General features: G+C 43.1%; 1 protein-coding gene across 2 annotated transcripts in view; it reads right to left on the bottom strand.

The window, feature by feature from the left end:
- VWC2 (von Willebrand factor C domain containing 2) overlaps window positions 1-18654 on the bottom strand; it is a 56021-nt gene extending 37367 nt beyond the window's left edge. Inside the window, exons 1-3 of one of the 2 annotated variants that reach the window (XM_058025689.1) lie at window positions 18585-18654; window positions 16687-17468; window positions 9831-9960 (exon numbers count right to left, since the gene is read on the bottom strand). In XM_058025689.1, coding sequence (XP_057881672.1) covers window positions 9831-9960; window positions 16687-17400 — 844 coding nt within the window. In that variant the 5' untranslated portion in view covers window positions 17401-17468; window positions 18585-18654. Of the gene's footprint in view, window positions 1-9830; window positions 9961-16686; window positions 17469-18246; window positions 18348-18584 lie in introns of those variants that run through there. The other variant, XM_058025698.1, reaches the window with a different exon arrangement.
- Window positions 18655-19570: the final 916 nt, after the last annotated feature.

Here is a 19570-nt window from a genome sequence, read left to right as displayed (position 1 = left end):
AACCAGTCTTCAAATAATAGTGTACTTCTAATACATGCAAGCTTTCTTAATAAAGCCTGACAGATGCTTACGTACAATATTTCCCACTGATATGTAAATAAAACCACTTCGCAGAAATCTTAACAAAAGGTCATCAAAATACTCAAGCAATTTCTCTCACTCCTTAACATAGGGTTTTGCTGAATTTCATTTACCACTGTGCTGCCTTGCTGTTTGGCTTCATGAGGTATTATTAGTGGTCACTACTCCGACTAGTCCTAGACTTGTCATTTGTGTATCTCCCCCAAAACTGTCCAGCTAAACCAGTCATCTCCCTTTTGAATTCAGAATGTTCGAGAAGGTATTAGCAGGAAGAAAAGGAATGGGAACCATTTTGGAGCACAACAAGCTACTTTTTCTGGAAAAAGCAATTAACATCACACTTCAAACTACCTCTGAGAAAGGAAAGAACACTACAAGTATTTTAAACACAGGAGGCCCAAATGCAGTTGTTTGGATAGGGATCTTCTTTATTCAGTGCTATTCACCAAATAGTATTTTGAATCCTGCTACAATGCAGTGCTTGTTCTCTTCTTCTTGCCACTGTTCCATCTGATCAACTCCACTTGAAAAGAAAAAAAAAATTAAAATTAAATTACATGTTGAGTAAGCACACAGTGAAGACATCTTTTCCATGGGTAATAAAGAGTGTGTAACTTGCTACTCCCAAGTATTTCAAAGAAAGTTGGTCAGCAACCAGTGTGCAATAGTGAGAAGAAATGATGCAGGAGAAAAAGCACTTAATGCCTACAAGACTGTAAGGTAAGTAGAATTTATGCATGCGGTTCTTTAATGGGCCCCTATCCAAGGGCTAGCAGCACAGAAGTAACCAAACAGAGCTGAAGACTCAGCAAAAGAACAGGGCATTTAGGAGAAAGTGATGTTTACCAGTAGGAAGTCATTCCTCTAATGAAAATTTAACAAGCACTAGTGTAGGCAGAAAAAAAAAAAATTACTGTTTCCCTAAACGAAAATAGCAATCAAAGTTTTTGATTGCTTATCAGCTTTGAAATGCTAATCATTATGATAAATGTGTTGGTGAAGGTAAGGAATTACTTAAAGTGTGCTATTTTCTTTTTTTATTTTTTTTTTTTAATCACTGCTGCTCTACAGCTGCACATGCTCAAGGAAACAAAACTGTATGGATAATTACCCCTATGGAAGCAATCTAAAGGTTCATGAAGTAAAAGCTCCTTCCACCTTAAAGATCAAGGCTTTAAATTAGAAAAGTACTTAAGTCTCTAGCTGACAAAGGTGTTTGACCTGCTGGGCAAAGGTAATCGCCAGGGCCTTAATTCAGGACTCCCAGAGCACACAACACGGGGGAGATCCCCACTGAAGTACTTTGAAACAGTAAGAGGCTACTTAGAGCAACAAGAAAAACAAGCACTGCAATTTTACAAATATTAATAAAAAATAAGATAAGCTTTTAGCCTTTTCCCTAAGAACTCCTGATTCCTTTTCCTTCAGCACCCTTTTTCAAACACTGGCAGAAGTGTCTCAGTTAGCCCCTGGTCAAGCTCATGTCAGGAAAGGAAACAAGTTTTCCTGTTGATCAGATCTTGACTTCATTTACAAATACAGTTTCATCAGGATTAGAAGAAAACTTCTGAGACTTCTGTCATGCCATGGTAAGATCTTCAACAAACCCAAAAGAAAGAGGAGTTATGTCGAGTTAAGACAAACCTGGCATTAGCAACCCTGCACTGTGTGGAAAGCTCACAATTGCAAAGCTCACAATTGCAAAGCTCAACCACAGAAAAGCAAAGTGGTAAGGAAATAAAATCTAATGAAATCAGATAATTCCCTGTTTCCGTCAACCAGTAAGTCACTTGGATCAATTCACATCTGTCTTAATGCCTAAATCTCAACCTTCTATGAAAAAATAAGCACAGAAAATGACATTGCACTTAGAACTATAGGAGACTTTGATTATATCGTTAATCATCAGAGGGCAAGTGTTATATGAGAGAGATATACCAACATACCACAGCACTTTAATGTAAGCCTCCTTTTCTCCTCAAAGCCAAGCAAACTCTTGGACGCCTTATTGAACATAATGAAATACCAATGAAAAAAATGCAAAACAACATAAAGCAAAATGTACAAGGTGTGTATTTTTCTTCACTGCTCGTTTTGATCGCATCACAAAATACTAATCAGCCCTGTAGACCTATTACTGTAGCACCTGGCTAGCTAACAGCTTCTATTTATGAACAGGATTATCTGCAGGAACACAACTCAGAGCTCACATGGGTGGTACGGTGGCTCAGCTGACCCTGGATAATGAATTAACCTGTGGTCAACTCCATCTGGATTAAGACAGGGTTTCAGAATCTAAGAGCTCACAATTAAATCAAATAGTGTAGTGTTCTATTCATAGGGAATATTACCCCAAGGATGTTGCATACAGCAAGATGCACACAAGTGTTTCAGACCTTGGAGGCCTACATGCCCCCCAAATGTTTGCCACAATTTCAGTTAATGACACATACAAAATAAAAATAGACGTCCAATAGCAGAATGGGGGAGCAAAATTAGCAGTGGGAATATTTTCTCTACTGAAAAGAATATAAAGAAATACTGGATGTAGGAGACAAGGCAACTCCATTAATGTTTGTTTTCTTTGAACAGCAAAGAACTAATGCTGGGGGCAGTGTATGGAGCAACGGGAGCCCACAATGTGAGATCTGGGATCTATTTTCTCTTTTTACACCTTACCTATCTCCAGGTGTGTGGAAATAAAGCTGCAATATAAACTCAGAAAATTCTTACCTGAATAACTTAAAAATACAAAACAAACAAGCAAATAAAACCCCAAAGCAATCGATGACTTTATTTTGGGGAGCATGGGCTAGCTGTTCTGCTAGAAACCAAGCAAATGCCCAAATGTGGCTCAATGTACCAGAAAAAGTGTCAGGAAACACAAATCAAGCAGGAGCACACTGTTTACTCCAATGCTCTGATGGGTACTGGCGCAAAGGCACTTTCCTGTCTGAACCCTAACCAGCATCCAGAACTACACAGGATAGCAGCTATGTGAAATTGCTATGACAAGCACTGTAAACGACATCAGATACATGAAAATCTCTAGAAAATGTTCTCCTCCCATCCCAGGATTACAGTGTATGTTCTTTTTCTATCAGCACAGTAAGCATGTTCATTTTTCTGGTCCTGAGGCTGGCACAAAACACACTTTCAGAAGCCAGGCCAGCTGTGACACATGGAAGTTCTGAGCACCATGGGGAACTTGCAGCTTGTTTCCCACACTCACGTGGGATCACCACCACTAAACAACAGTTTGGGGCATATTATCATTGGCTTTAGCTTCAACTTACAGTAAAATGACAATCCCAGCAAGCAGATGTCACAAAAGTGGACTGATACAGCAGAATTTAGCTTTGATATATGACTTAAACCTGCAGTATCAAGTAAGAGGAAAAAAAAAACTGAATGCTTTTCAGGCTCACTGTAACAGCCTGTAAAGAAAAAATATTGCAAAGTAAGTTCTGAAAACTTTATGGGATACGCTGCTTTTATAGTTTAATAGGCTCTTCTACATCCTTCTCCTTAAGTATAAAGTACCACATTAAATACCAAGGTTAGTATAAATTTCTGATTGTCCTCATGTATCTGAGCAAAATGATGGGATATGATATACTCAGGGGAGTTACAGCTGCCTCTTGACAGCAGAACTGCCAACTGAGAGCATTCTGGCCTCTGGAAGGGAAAAAAATGCACAGAATATTTATTTGCAATAAATACATACAGACTATATAAACTTATTTATCCTTGTAACTGATCTAGGTTCAGTATTTGGATACTTATGCCATATCTTCAGACAGACCCTTTTCATGGTCTGATGAGTTTCTATACTTAGGAAAACATGTATACCCTGGAAGTCAACACAACTTGTACACTAAATGAACACCCATGGAGGCAGAAATAACACAGCTACCACTCCTTAGCCAGCTGAACACGCGAGCAATGTCAACAATGGATCCTATGTCCACGTGCACATGGATGTGAGCTGGAAACAACAAGGCCTCTGGGTTTTGGCATAAGGTTTTGCTCAGCCCGCTTTGCAGTCCTCATCCACGTGCATTTAAACACATGCTTTGGATCTAAAATATGGCACAAGAATGAAATTCTGTGATTTCTGCACAGGAAGCACACATGGCCTATGCAGCCACCCGCTTTCCCAACAGTAGAGAGAGAGAGTGGAGAGATGAAATTAGTTTAAAGGAATTCCTTGAATTAAGACAACACAGACCAAATCTCCTCCTCTCAACTTCATCAACAGCAGAAACTGAGAATAAAAACTACTGCAACTAGTTTACCAACTTCACCTACCAGATTTGGAAGCCACTTTAAACACCCAATGCAGACTAAAAGAAGCAACACTGTTGTTTTCAATACATGGCTGCCAAAATATCTGCTACAGTTTTTCAACCTACCTGCATAATCTCTGGGCAATTTTAATCAGATACAGCTGTTCATGCAACTTAAATAGTGTTTTTCTCCCTGAAACATTCATTCCCCCAGAACATGAATATTTCTTGGTTAGGAGTCCCATATTATAAATCATTTTCTGAAATATGCTCTATTAAAGTGGAGAGTCCATGCAGAAGTTTTTGCTAAGCAATTTATGCATACAGAAACATGGAGCAAATGTAACCCTGCATACACAAGCATTCAAACGCATCAAGTTAGAAGGGAACAAATCACATTGGTGCATACTGTCTGGGTGGAACTGGGATTAGTTTAAAATGATTTCTTGTTCATTAGGTTATTACTTTTAACATACATCCCATTTAAAAAAAAATACTGTTTCAGTATTATCAACTAGAACTTACAATCACTTTATGGTACCTATATCTTACATCTAGAAGAGGCCACCATAACCACCTGATTTGATCCCCTCCTTATAATGTAGACTGAAGAAACCACTCTCAGGCGTTAAAACTTCTGGATCTCATTTGCTATATATAAATTAGTTGCCAAAGCATGACTGAAAAAGGTATTTAAAGTAAAAATAGAAAAAGGAAGAGAGGACAATCAAAAGCATGGATTACTTAAATTTTACAGGCAGTTACATTCCTGATTTTTGCAATAGTCCTGCCTTGACCCCTACTTGGACACCGGCATGATGATACTTTCTTCATTGCTGAAATTAGGGCATTTATAGTCAAGGTCATATCATATTTTATTTAAACACACTGCAGAAGGACATTAAATTTTACAGGTCAGATTCACCATGGTCCATGAGCAAAGCTGGGGCTGCAGGGCAGAGCAAACAGCCAGCTCCCGTGAGAGCTGCCAAGGTGCAACTTCCCTTCATGGGCCCAGAATAAACATCCTCCTCTTTCTTATGGCCAGAGAGGTCTCTCAGGCCAATGCAGCCTCTCTCCACCTGGATCTCAGAGGGATGACATCAGTACTGCATCAACCAGCACCATTGTTTAACAGACCTGAGTCCTGAGGTGAGACAAAGCCCTGTTTTACCAACAGTAGCAAAAGGAGACAGCAGCTCTGCCAGCTGTTACCAGGATTTTGCTGCCTGAGAGCTCCTTCTCTCAGATGGAGGTCCCCACTTGCCATTCAACCACTTTTAAGTCACCTTGGGCCTAAACACTGCAATTGTATGGAAAGGTACTAAAGTTTCAGTGAGTCAGCCTCAGCACAGGGATACAAAACCATCACCACACACCCTCCCTGGCCACACTAGCAGCACCTCACTAGCAGCAATCATTTCAACCAAATGATGCATGTATTTCACCCATAACTATGAACACAAAAAATCAATTAGGTCCTGAAATGACCTAAGGCCACCTGAAAGGACTGCAATCAGTGAAGCCTCCCTATTGCACAGTCCAGTAAGAATAGACATCTCCTGCAAATGTTACAGCCCTGAGAACACACTTGACCCTCCAGGCATCAATGTTTTCATTTTTGACTGTACAGCTATGAGCCTTTGCCAAAAGGAGAAGCTCAGCTCTCCCTGCTGTAGACAGAGAAACAACACTGAAACACAGATAGATGAATGCTAGGAGGGCAACAGGATCCACTTCATTTTATCTGGGGCAATCTTTCAGCCATATAATGAAATAAAAATCTCTTGGGGACCTTAGATCAAAATGTTTTTGGTCTAGCAACCACGATTCCCCCTCAGGCACCATGTGGGTTATGGGTTTAATCTCATCTTCCTGCAAGCACACCATCAGGAGCAGGGCCACCCTTGACTCCATCAGCTGCTCTTTGGCTGCAGGCTTAGGCCAAGCAGAATTCAGCTGTGCATGTCTACTAGGGCTCTAATGCTGGGAATACAAGTGGAACACACAACCAGGGTAATCTAGAGAAAGATAATTCACCACAGTACACCCCCCGCCCCCCCTCCCCCCCACCCAATGCATCAGTGACAAGTACTCAGACTTTTCCCAATGGAAGAGTGACTGTATGCCCATTATCTTTACCCTTAACTCTGCACAAACTGTAGAAATTTCTGTACCTGAATCTAAGGTTATTGATATCACTGTGAACAGAGATGTCTTCCACAAAAGTAACCACAATGCTAATACTGTATAGCCGGATGGAGATCTGAACTGGGCACCTGTTACTTAATGTAACTTTCTGAAGTCGGATTTAACTTTCTGGATATTTTTTCTTGTGGCTGGTGCTGATGGTTACGAAAAGCATAAAGCTTAACATGTAATCCACATGAGAAGGAAGCCTCTCCTCCATCCCTCACACTGTCCTCACACTGTTTCCTTGCAGGGAATTTATATAAGATAAACACAAAACAGCTCCCTCAGTTGCAGTGACTTGAGACACAGAAAGCAGGAAAATTCCCTAATCCAAAGATCTCACAGAGGTGTTATCATTTGTCTCTCCTATATACTACTTTTCAGAGCAAATGTTCTTTTAAAGCACTCCCTGTCCCTGCCCACAAAGAAGATACTATCTTCAGCTATGAAAGTATCCAGGTTTCTTTTTGAAAGTCAGGATGTGATATAGAATATTATTAAATACTACACATACAACTACTCTTAATTCCACAAGTTTTCCATTCACCACTGCTTGCACCCAAAGCAAGTCTGTAGCTCCACATGTGCAGTTGTGTAAGCCCAATGTGCAGTTACACATATGCCTCTCCTTATAAGGGCTGCCAGCAAATTTGTGAAAATAGAGAAGCCAACTACATATCTGCCTTCCTACAAGAGAAGGCACAGGGTCTCACACCTGTCAATGTACTGAATTCAATAATTTCTAATAACCACAGGCTTTCACTGGATCTCCTCCACACTTCTAATTGGGCATTTTGGGCATTCTTACCAGTGACAGAGGCAGTCACTCAGCTCTCACTGTTGGGTCACTGCCAGCAATCTTCCACCAGGCAAGCTGGGAAGGTGTTATATGTTAAGAAGTGGCAGGAAAGGCAGGGAAATCAGTTTGACTGTGTTCATTTCAACACATCAATGCTAGTAAATGTAAAGGATCCAAATGCTAGTAAAGCATTTACCAGTGCTAGTAAAGTAGAGAATCCAAACTTCACCTCCCACCCCTTCTTGTTCACTGCACATCCTGATGGCAGATACTTCACTTGGATGCTTTCTATGGCTCCACCTTTCCCACCATTCAGGTTAAAGGCTAGCTCCGTGTACATCACCCCGAGCTCTTTTGTGTCACTAACACGATGTCATTGATGTCATCGCTGTAACAATCAACCCTGAAGCACAACACAATGATTGTTTCTCCAACCCACATTCACAGCACATTTGTTCCACCAGGCTTGAAAATGAGAGGATGAGGCAGGCTAGGCTTTCCTGCTCAGTAGGTTTTTGCTCCAATCTAATTAAAAACATTGAGCAATTCACTGAAGTTCCTAGAGAACTGCACGTGTACCACACTTTAAGCTCGAAAAGCAAACAGTCCTTTTTTTTTTAAATGCACTCCCCCAGTGGAGAGGGTTCCTCAGAAGTTTCTTTGTGATATTATACTGAAACTGCTGATCCAGAAAAGCTGAGCTGCTTCTGAGCTATCTTGGTCTTGTTGTTATTGCTAATGGTTTTCTTCTTCATCTGAAAGCTAACAAGGAAAGCCGCTGCTGGTTCTCTGACATGCAGAGAAGTGACAGTACAGCTGACTAGAAACAGGCAGCTGTGGTCACCTTGGTCTGAAACTGGGTCAGAGATGCCAGCTCACAGTTATATGGGAGAAATACTCATGTAATATTGGGGATTCAGAGGCTGAGGACAAGATCAGCCTTTTCTTGCTGGTAGAACTCAGGTAATACAGCTTTACCAGCTCTGAAAAGGCAGCTTCCTCACAACAAAAGGCATCTTTCATGTATAGTTTCAATAACTTTTCCTCATTTCTGGGAAAAGTGTCAGGGAACTGTGTGAACAGCCAAGCCAAATCCTGCACTGCTACACTACCTTAATCCAAAAGAGAGCCATCAATGGGCGATTGCCGCTACTGTGCATTATGTTGCTGCTTGTGAGAGAATGTGTGCTGATGGAAGGTCAGCCCAGCTCCAAACACTGTTAAGGCCACTGGACAAGCTCAATGAGAAAGACTACAGAGTCTAAACATACTCTGCTTGTAACTCCATCCCTGATACTGAAAACAGACCTTGTGCCAGCTAAAGTCACTTTGACCTGGGGAACTGCAGCAGAGCATGTCACGCACAATGTCAGTGACATTCATGCCATCAAACAAGTGCTAAAGGATCCTTCAGACTAGCTGGCTATGACATCACCAGCTTCCAAACTCAGACTTTCTCAGGAACTGTCCCTAAATGCCTTGAAAAATGCCTGTCCTCATCTCCAAAAAGAAGACTGCCCTTAAGCTGTACAGCCGAGAATAAATTCCTTCAGGGTTGTAACAACCTATTAAGGGATATGAAGCAATTACTTTTATATCCATACAAATGAAACTCCTCCAATGCAATTAACAATCTCTTATCATCTACTGTTGAATTTGTGGAAACCATATGCTGTACACTCTCTCCTCCCCCAACTTTCCCACAATTTTAAGCAGTTTGTTTTAGCAAATGTAATGAAACCTACCTATTCAAGAGAAATAATAGATGTGTGAACATTATCTGAGTATTTTTAAATGTCCTTTTTAATTTTAAATATAATTTCATTTGAGATTTTGCAGCTTTCATTTCTATTAATAAATTATCATTCCTTCTTTATAAGTGATGAGCTAGTATGTCATGTAATTTCTTTCATCTAAATAGACTAAGACTTTGATCTAATACAAGCTCTTGCTGGGAATAGAGAGACTTTCTGTCCAATTTAGTTACAAAAAAATATTCAATTAAACTTGGGAGTTTAATTCATTTAGGTATGAAAATTAGATGAACTCAATAAGGTACGTTTGATTTGCCTTAAGGAAAGAAAAATGAAAAAAAGGAGAAGAATATCTGAAAGGGAAACAAATATGAATGGAGAACAAAAGCAGCTATTCCTGCTCATGTTGCAAGGTGGATAATATGAAGAGTCTGAGTTCCATTTTGTGTGCCTAGATAAAACAAAACCACAACGAGTTCGTGCAAATTATATACACAAGAGATACACCAACAGCTGGCATTAACATCCATGTAGGTGATAACTGAGTCCACCACAATCAAGGGAGGTCTGATTCCTCACAACAGGATTACACCATCCACACACAACTCCATCTCCATTCAAGGAAAAAGACAAGTATCTGACTCATTTTTCAAAGGCAGAACAGGGCACCACGGATCTTCTCTCTGGCAGAGGAGCTTTGCAGGCACCACTCACCATTTTTGCAGATGGGGCAGCACTGGTCAGGCTCGTAGACGGGATCCACGCACTCGGTCTGGGGACAGGCTGACACCGTGCACAGCACTTCGCCATTGGCCTCACAGCGACACCTCTCGCACGGAGAAACCTGAAACACAAACCCAGGCACCCTCAGCTCCGCCACTTAATGCTCTCCTGGAGTGTGCAGTGCTCCCCTCCCATCTGCAATGTTCCTTCCTTCATGCCTTTCTCCCTCTCCACTCTAAAACAAATGGGTTTTGTGGCCTAAATAATGCAGAGAGCAAGACTGGGCTCCTGCAATGTTATAGAACCACAGCAGGAAAAGGTTCCAAAACATAACAGGTTCTTGTCTGAATCTACACACAAAATGGGAAAGTCAAGAGGGATGTTGAAAACAACAACAGTCAAGACTTTTAATACAAATTAAACCAAAATTACCTCACTGAACTTCTAATGAAGATGAAGTCTGCCTGAACTATGAAAATGAACTTCGTGAAAATTAAGTTCATAATCTCGTTTAGTTCTATTAGAGGTTCAAAAATAATTTGGAGAAAAAAAATGTATTTTAAGAAGAAAAGTTGCTAAATGAAGTTTGAAAATTCTTTTAACAGAAATCCTTACTGTAATTTTTTCAGGTTTGAAAGTATTTTGGTAGCAGAAAGTTAACGTTTTATTGAAATTTGTATTTTTCAAAGAGAAGTCAAGAAAAAACCCCATCCTTTTGAATTCAGGTATTTCCCATAGGTTAATTGGTTTTTGACAATTCTTCTAATAATTGTAACTTTCTGAAAGAAAGTTGAAATTCAAAGAAAGGGGTGAAGGAAAATACAGGTAATCCTTTATACCTAGCAAAATGTTACTGAGTTTGAAGAACTCTTACAGAATAGGAATACCCTGAGATAGTTACTTGAAAGACCTACTTCAAAGAAATTAATTCCCAACAAAAGAGTAGCAAGACTCTCTTTAGTAAAAAATGGACTTTGAAATGTCTGCATCTGCCACATGTACAATTCCAGCTGTCCTCCTCACCATTCCTGACCAGGCACATCTCACCTGCACTGCTGATATCCTCATACCACACAAGATGGAGGGAAGCAAGGATGTGAAGAGCAATAAATGCTATACTGCAAATCTCATTGCTGCACTCCAAAAAACCACATGGGTACCCATGATGATGAAAATGCAGCTGAACGTTATTATTAGTGAGCCTCTAAATCTAAAAACTGTGCAGATTACTGATTTACTTAAGGAGGACATTGTTCTTTTTATGGAATGTTTTTCATTCCAGATTCCAGCTGATGCAGACAATCCCTCATTTCACTTCTCCAATAAGAGAAGAAAAAACGAAAATCTAAAGAAGAAAATAATTATTCGCATTGAAGAATCACCCAGATGTCTAACTTGCAGATCATCTGCTTCTTCTCCCTATTTTTCAGGCAGCCTATCACATTTTTTTCCTGAAATCCATTCTCTGCTTGCTTGCCTCTCACATTCTTCTCACTTCCAAAGTTCAAACATGCTGATGCGTGCAAAGCATCATCTCCAACTAAATGCTCATTCATGCTTTGCTACTTCCCTTCCCACCTGCCAAGGCTGTTATTCGCTTATGCACTCAGATATCTCTCACGCCCTTCCCTCTGCTTAGAAAGCCTAAATAGGGTCTCCTGCTGTGTTGCTTTCTGCTTTTATTATTATTATTTATTTCAGGTTTCCTTTGCTGGCTACTCACTTTTAATTTTCTCTTTGCTTTACACTCTACCAACGACAACACCATGCATATGTTTAGGAAATCCCACACGGAGGCTGACAGTCCAGTGCAGAAGATCTTTATTGCAGATTTGGGACAACTTTGTCCTGTAATTGTTTTTACATTCATTTCCAGAGGTGGAGTGTCAGCACATGAGGAGGCTTCTGATCCAATGCTCAGAGTTAAAAGGCTCAGGTATTTCAAGTAATCACTTGAACCACATGTGAAGTTTTGAGTGTCAGCAAACCCGAGCTCCTAGGTATTAAGTCAATAAGAAGAATCCCTCCTTCTAGAGTTATACCTAGAAACAACACTTACTAAATTATAAAAACATGGCTTTTAAGGAGGATTGATTTTTAAAATATTATTTTTAATATAAAAATTTTATACAATATAATAATCCTACAATACAATAATCCTACTTGAAAAAATATCAGCACTCAGTTCCAAAGATCAGGATGAACAAGGCAAATCTACAGCTTTAAATCAAATTTTACACTTTTTGCCATGACTTGGAAAAGATGCAAATTTGCCAGCTATCAAAGCTGAATGAGAGCAGTAGTTACTGCAACAGGCATTCATTAGTCCAGGACACTGCTTAGTAGCTGTGTCATTCAATATTGGAAGTGGTATAAAAAATAGAGTATCTGATGACAGTCAGGAAACAAGGCAAGAAGTTATTTGTAAAAACTCTCCTCTGTAAAATTTAAGCATATTCTAATTATATAGGTTTACTAGATTTCCAAATTTGACAAAGGCTGAAATTCTCAGAATAATAAGTCATGTACTATTGGTTGAGAAACAAAACTGATCCAATTCTTATTCTTTTTCTTATTCTAATAATGATGATTCCTGATACACATTTCTGTCCTATACAGCACACACACATGAAGACTACATCTTTTGTCAACAAAGTGTACTGTTAATGTGATACTGCAGTAATGAAGACACTTCTAGTGTAATAGATCATAGGATTTCAGGGTAATATTTACAGTACACCCTTGGTAAGTACTGACATCTGTACAACCCACCAACCTGAGTAATGGCAGCAGGAAGGAGGGTATCCACGAGGTTATTTCTACAAAGCTCTTTTCAGGCATGCAAGTAAACCACAGTGGCTGCTAAAATGGTATCAGTGTCAGCCATTGTCTGTTCATCCTTGGACTAAACAATAGCACATTGCTTTTTACTGATCATCAGGATACAGCAGGAACTGTAGAAATCCCCCACTTTCTGCACCTTAATGGCAGCTTAATACTTGGAGACATAATTATCACTAGAGAGAGAGACAATAAGACAGTCTCTGTATGTAACAGCAGCTAAATAAATCAGAATGAAAGGCCACATTTGGTCCTTCATTTCCCTTCTGTACTCATGCAGCGCAAGCACATTCCCTGCAGCGCAGTTCCCAGTGGCAGTCATTGCAAGGAGCATCCCTCTTGTTCCTGTGGGGAATGACCAGCCCAGCAGCACTCACACTCACCACTTCTGACATAACCAGGCTGGACTGGAAATAATATCAATCTCTCTCTGATAACTAATGATACCACATCTCCATGGTCTACAGATGAAGCTGTTAACTCTGTAGCAGCAGCAGTTCTACCTATGAAAAAACTGCAGGAAGACAACAAGAGGCAATAGAAGTCTTGTGTATTCACCAGGCAGCCATAAAACCTGCAGAAAATAGACTACAGATGGCAAAAAACCCTAGCTCTTTAGAATTGTTTAAAGGGAAGTTTATGAGCAGAGGTATAGGAGTTGCAGGCACTGTAAAAGAGCAAATGCACTACTGTGTAAACTGCTTGTAAATTGTTACGTTTTCCACTGGTAGGGTGTGAAGAAAGCTGTAGCTTAATAAGGGTAGTAGGTCTATCCAGAAGCTTAAGGTAAATTGTCATAATTAAGAAGTGACAAATCATTTGTAGTCCAAAGTTATTTGAGCTTCCCCTACCAAATGTCCAACTTTATTACAAACCAAATAGATATCAAAACAAAACCAACATAAAGCTGGATTAATAACAGATATACAATCTACATTTGGTTCCTTAAGCCTTGAAAACACCTAAATTTAAAAAAAGAAAGAAAACCAGTCATAATCCCAAATTTCTTTTCTTTTGTGCTGGAATTTTTACTAATATTTTCTTGCCACTGACATAACCCAGGAGAACATGAATGGGGTTACACTGACAATAATAAACATACCAGCCATGCTTTTACTCCTCTGTGCCTTCAAAATACCACTGCTCTTTCAAAACTTATTTGAGTTTGTTGACTTCCAGATTTCCAAGTAACTTACCCACAAAACAAATACCACTTGTGGTAGCAAGGAAATTGTAAAAGACACAAAGCAACAGGTTTCAAAATTATAGGTCTTTTCCAAAACATTGCACTTCTGAAGATAGTTCCTCATTCTCTTAAGACTTTATACATCAGCCTTCATTTTCAAATTTTACTTGGAAGATTTCATTTTCAAATTTTACTTGGACCACGTGTTTTAGAAATCTTCAGCTTCAGAGCACAACTTTAAGAGCCATTACATTTCACCAAATAAAGATTTTGCTACCAGTTCCACTAATATGGATGTTGTGATCACACTGCTATTCTGCCCCACAGTACCCACAGGTGACCAGAGTGGTGCTGATGGAAACATCTTTATGAGACTCCATCCTTTCCCTACACTCAAGCTGTGTGTTGTGCTGACATCCATGTCCTTTTTGAAAACACAAAAATGCATGCATACATGCACACGCAAGCAAAGCCTGAAGGATGGACTGCAAATCAAAGAAGAAACACATGAAACCTCAAATTCCCTGGCACACTCAGCTGCTGGCTCCAGTCAGGGCAATTCTTTGCCATGCCAAACCATATAGGAGTTTTATATAGCAGACTCACAAACTTGCATGCATAATTACACATCTATACATAAATGTTTGTAAGAAAAATGTCACTTAAATGTTAGGAGGTCACCTTTTTCTTCCTTCAGTGATGTCTGGTACTCTTTGCCACAAATAGTAGGAGCAGACGCAGAGAAAAATCACATCACTATCCATTTATAACTCCTTCCCTGACCTTAATCAAGAGATTGCATGGTCAGCCTAAGACCATCAAGTTTAAACTCACAAAATCACCTTTGAAACTGCTGCTTGCATTTTGCAATTGCTTCCACTGAGCAGCAGCAACCTGACTACATCTGCACCTTGTGTTGCCAGACAACTCCATTGATTGCAGTGGCCTGGGCAAACAGCTGCACTTACAGCTTGCGCTCACAATCTTGGAGCCAACACTGAATCTCAACTAAAAAACAAGGTTCTAACATAGGAAAATAATCAGGCTGCACTTCCACTGCCTAATTGCATCCATAGCTTTCCTTGCTTGTACTGAGCAGACATCCCTTCTCACTTGTGTTTCCATAGCCAGGTAAAACAAAGCAGAAGTGTTTCTTTAGAGGAAGATATGAAGCCAAGGGCTAAAAGCTGAATCAAATTAAAAAGCTGAAAACCAAATTCTTTTCAGGGCATTTCTATAAATGTCTCTGTTCAATATTTTTTTTTTTTACCAAGGCTGTCAGTCATATTCAAATGTGCAAGGGAACATTGAGGTTCTACACTTACTACACATTTAACACAGTATTTTAGGCTTGCTTTACAGCCATTACTACCACACCACTACAGAAAAAGGCTAAGAAATGGAACTCTGCAGAAGAGAGTGAATGAAAAGCAGGGAGAAGCCTTTAAAACACAGACCTATGGAGTAGGTGTGGAGAAGCTTCATCTTTTGGCCACTCCTCAAGAATTAAGTTTGCTGGGAAAGAAAGGATCTCAAAAGCCCTCTCTGAAAAGGTCACACCAACTAGCTGCTGTTAAGGTAGCTGCTCCCTCTGAAGTAGAAAACTTCAACCTGAAGTTGAATGTAACCTTTGAGGATTACATGGAAATAGGGAGGATGTTACAATGTTTTCTGCCATACCTCGCAATTCACCAGTGCTCTGCCCATTATTGCCTAAGGAGAGCAAATGACAATGCTCTTTCTTATTATGGAGAAAGTAGCTCTGCTCTTTTATTTTCTCTTAAACTGAAGAACATGGAAATACATTATGAAGCAAAGCTAAGTTTTCAGGAATGTGCAAACACCAGAGAGCAAAGGTGACAGCTTACTTTCAGCCTTTAAAAATTCACTTTCTATTTCTCCACCCTGAGAGGGCCTCAGCTTCCAGAACCTTGAATTATGTTTCATACTCCCCTAAATACATTCAGCATGAAATTCTCCAGTGTATTCAGAAATGGGTTTTGGAACAGCCCTGTATCTAACAGTCACTCACAGGAAATTTCACAAACCAATCTCAGAGCCTGCTCACAGGTCACAACCACAATAAAATACTAAATGGAAAAAGACAAGGTAAACAACCAGAAAACTGCCCCCAACTCCAAAACTTTGGAGTGCATTGTAACATCCTGCATTTTCAATGATAACAACCTTGCATAATAATGCTAAAAAGACCCCAGTCTGAAAGGATTTCCCTGAACATGAAGCTTTTCAAGTCCTTTCTTTAGGTATCACTGCAATCAAGACTGCAAACTATGCTGTTATTAAAAAGAAGACCTATAGTCATTCACAGAAAGCCAACATTAGGCAATCTTGGCAGCACTGCCTAAATAGTTAATAAGGAAAAAGAAATGACTGTTAAAAAAGAAGGGATCATCACAAACTGATTACTAGGAATAGAGGTCAGCCCACAAAACCCTGCTTGATCCTGCAAGACAGAAGTTTAACAGTTAATAGCTAAATAAAGAAACAAACATATTGCTGAAAATTTTCACAAAATCCATAACACCACGGAGCAGCATCCTTCCAAGTAGCATTTTTTACTGTAAATACCAAAGGAATTAATAAAGATCAGCACCTTCACTTAAAAATGTTAGAGTACCATAGAGCAAGAAAGGTCATGTTTAAGGGGAATATTTTACAGGACTGCAGAAGTAATATTAACACAAAAATGTGAAGAGGAGGGGGAGACACAGAACACTCCCTGAGAAAACAGTTAAAGACCATAACACCACTTTGAACAAGAGAAAAACCCACAAAAAGACTTTTGGCTTCATTCCTTACCATGAACTCCTCTAGGGTCTGGTAGGTTTTCCCTCGGAACTCGCAGTAGTTCTTCCTCTCCTTGCACTGCGGGCAGCACTGCGTGGTGTCCACATGGATGCAGCGAGGGTGGAGCCTGGGGCACTCGGGCTGGATACATAGCGGGCCCTCCTCGGTGCAGAGGCAGGGGCAGGCCGAGGGGCCCGGCGCGAACTTCTCGCCGATGGCGTAGACGAAGCCGCTCTCGTCCACGCAGCCCTTGCCGCGGTAGTCCGGGTACGCGTACTCCTCCGGGGGCTCGGCAGTGGCGCTCGCAACAGAGGCTGGCAGGGAGGAATCTTCAGCCACCTGAGGTTCCTCGGGAGCAGCATCCCTCTGCTCTTGCACTTGAATGCTCCCCGATTTACTGCTTGTCCCCTGGCTGCTCCAAGCCTGCTTTTGCTTAGTCCAAGACTCCTTGTTCGAGTAGTTCCTGTTTCCTTTGCTCTTCCAGTCCCTGCCACCCTCCTCCCTCCCGCTCCTGCCGATCTCATTCATTTTCCCTGGACCCGTCTGGCTGTCCCTTGCAGACGTGTGATCTCTCTTTTCCTGGCTCGCCTTTATCTCCTGTTTGTCTTGAGCCTTGGCCAGTTTTTGTACGGGAACGGTGGAGCTACAGAGGGCAACCATGAGGCAGCAGGTTACGAGAAGAGAACTAGAGAAAGCTCCAATTGCCATTGCAGTAGAGCTGGGCATCACCTACTGCATCCCACAGGGGACACTGCATTCACATCGGAGGGAAGCGCTTCGTAAAGCCACAGTCCCTAGGAAAAGAAGGATTAGGAATACTTCAGCTTCTGCACTTCTTCCCCCCCGCACCCCGCCTCGCCTCCACCGATGCAACATCTCAAACAATATGCAACCTGCCTCGGTAGTTTATGCAAAAGGCAAACAGCCTGCTGCTGCATCCCTCCTCCTCCTCCCCCGCTCTGCCAACTCTTATAAATAGCAGGGCTCTGGACACGGACCGGGCGTCTTCGGCTCCGAGAGAGCACCGCGCACAACTCCGGGAATCCGCGCCGGCAAAGGCAGGGGCAGGCAAAACTCAGAGCGCTTGGGGGGTTATTTTTAACTTTCAAATGACAACATGTGAAGAGGATGGACGCCCGACGGATTAAATGGAACTCCCCAAAGTCCAGCAGGGTCCGGAATAGAAATTACCCGGCTCAGTGCTATTCACTGTCTGCACACACGATGATTTTTATTAACATCTTATTCAGTCCGAAGTACGCTGGTTTGGGTTCTGTTTAAATACCTACCAGCGAGCACGTTTCTGTAACAGACAACTAAAACCAAGCACACCAAAGCGAGCAAAGACAAACTACCTCCTTTCCGAACTACCCGAACCAGCACACAACACCACCTCTTCCTCGCCCGTGTTCGAAAGATAAGGTAGAACCGCTCCGAGTTTCCGCAGCCAAGGCTCATTTAAGCCACATCCTCCAGGAGTTAGGCAGCGCTCCCGGCTCCTCTCCCTGAAACACTGCACGCCAAATCGGGGGGAAAAAAAACCAACCAAAAACCCCAAACCAAAATACGTACACTATTCCGGCCACGACAAGCAGTGCCGGTGCAGCCTCCCGGCACGACCCCACCTCCGCGGTACCGCTCCCCAAAGCCATTTAGAAGCCTCTCTCTCTCTCTCTAGCCGCCCGCCTGGCCGGCCCTCGGCGATGGCATCGCGGGCACCGCGCTCCGCCCGCCCGACACCGCTGCAGGGGAGCCGGGGCTCCGCACCGCCCGCCCAAACTTTCCGGAGGGCCGGGCAGCGCCGCCCGACCCCTCCCGGTGCAGCTGTGAGGGAGCCGGGCCAGCCCCTTCCCCAGCCCGTCCGCTCCCCCGCGGCCCGGCGCCTCCGTGCCCCCCTCCCTCGCCCGTACCTGCGCTGGCGCCGCGCTCAGCCCCGGCGGCGGCTCGGCCCGGCTCGGCTCTGCCCGCGCCCGGCTCCCATGGCGGGGCCGCGGGCGGGCGGGCGGCCGGGGCGGCTTGTTGCTGCCCGCTTGGCTCCGCAGAGCTGCCGAGCCCGCAGCGCGGCGCGGCGGCCGCAGGCGGTGCGGCCCCGCCGCCCCGGGGACGGGCTCCGCCGCGGGCCCGCCGCTCTCACATGGCGGCCGGGCGCCCCGGGGCCGGCGGGCAGGACGGGCGCTCCCTGCCGCGCTCCTGCCGCTCTCCGCGCCGCGGGTGCGGGCGGGCGCAGGGCGGGGACGCGGAGCCCGCCGGGGGGCGGCAGAGCAGCGGCCCTGCCCGGCCCTGCCGCTGCCGGGGTGTGCGGGGCGGGGGCAGCCCCAGCCCGCTGCGCCGCAGGGCCGCGCTCCGGGAGGGAGAGCGGGGCAAGGCGGGCACGCTGGGGGCCGCCCCCCGAAACTTTCGGCGGTGTTGGGGGCGTCGGTTCGGGAGGCGAGCTGCGCGCTGCCGCCCCGTGCGGCTTTGGGCGCTCTCCCCGCCGTGAGCGGGACGCGGCCCCGCTGCCGGACACACCTGCGGACCCGCCCCGGGCACGGGCCCCGTTTATTCAGTGTGCCCGCCTGATGCTGCCCGCACCGCGGCATCGCGCACTGCTGTGCCTCAGCGCTCCCCTGCCAGCCTGCCCTAGCAGCGAAGTGGTCGGTGGTTTACTAGTTGAAATGCCTACTTGTGCTTTTGCATGGCTGACGGACGGTTCTGAAGTTAAATATAGATGCGTTTTTCTCCTTTATACTTCTTTGATACAAAAAGAAAAAAAGGACAGCGTGGTCTGTTATGAAATGACTGCTGCAGGAGTGTTGGGATAGAAATACACAAGAAAAGCTAGAGTTATTTTGTTCAGGATCTAAGCAAGGGCTTGGAGTCCAAAAGGTTATTTATTTATGTAGTTATTTATTTTTAA

Source organism: Melospiza georgiana, chromosome 1 (genome assembly GCF_028018845.1).
Source record: "Melospiza georgiana isolate bMelGeo1 chromosome 1, bMelGeo1.pri, whole genome shotgun sequence".
NCBI classification, from domain to species: domain Eukaryota; kingdom Metazoa; phylum Chordata; class Aves; order Passeriformes; family Passerellidae; genus Melospiza; species Melospiza georgiana.
The sequence above is the reverse complement of the archived record's forward strand: the minus strand, read 5'-3'. Positions and strand labels throughout refer to the sequence as shown.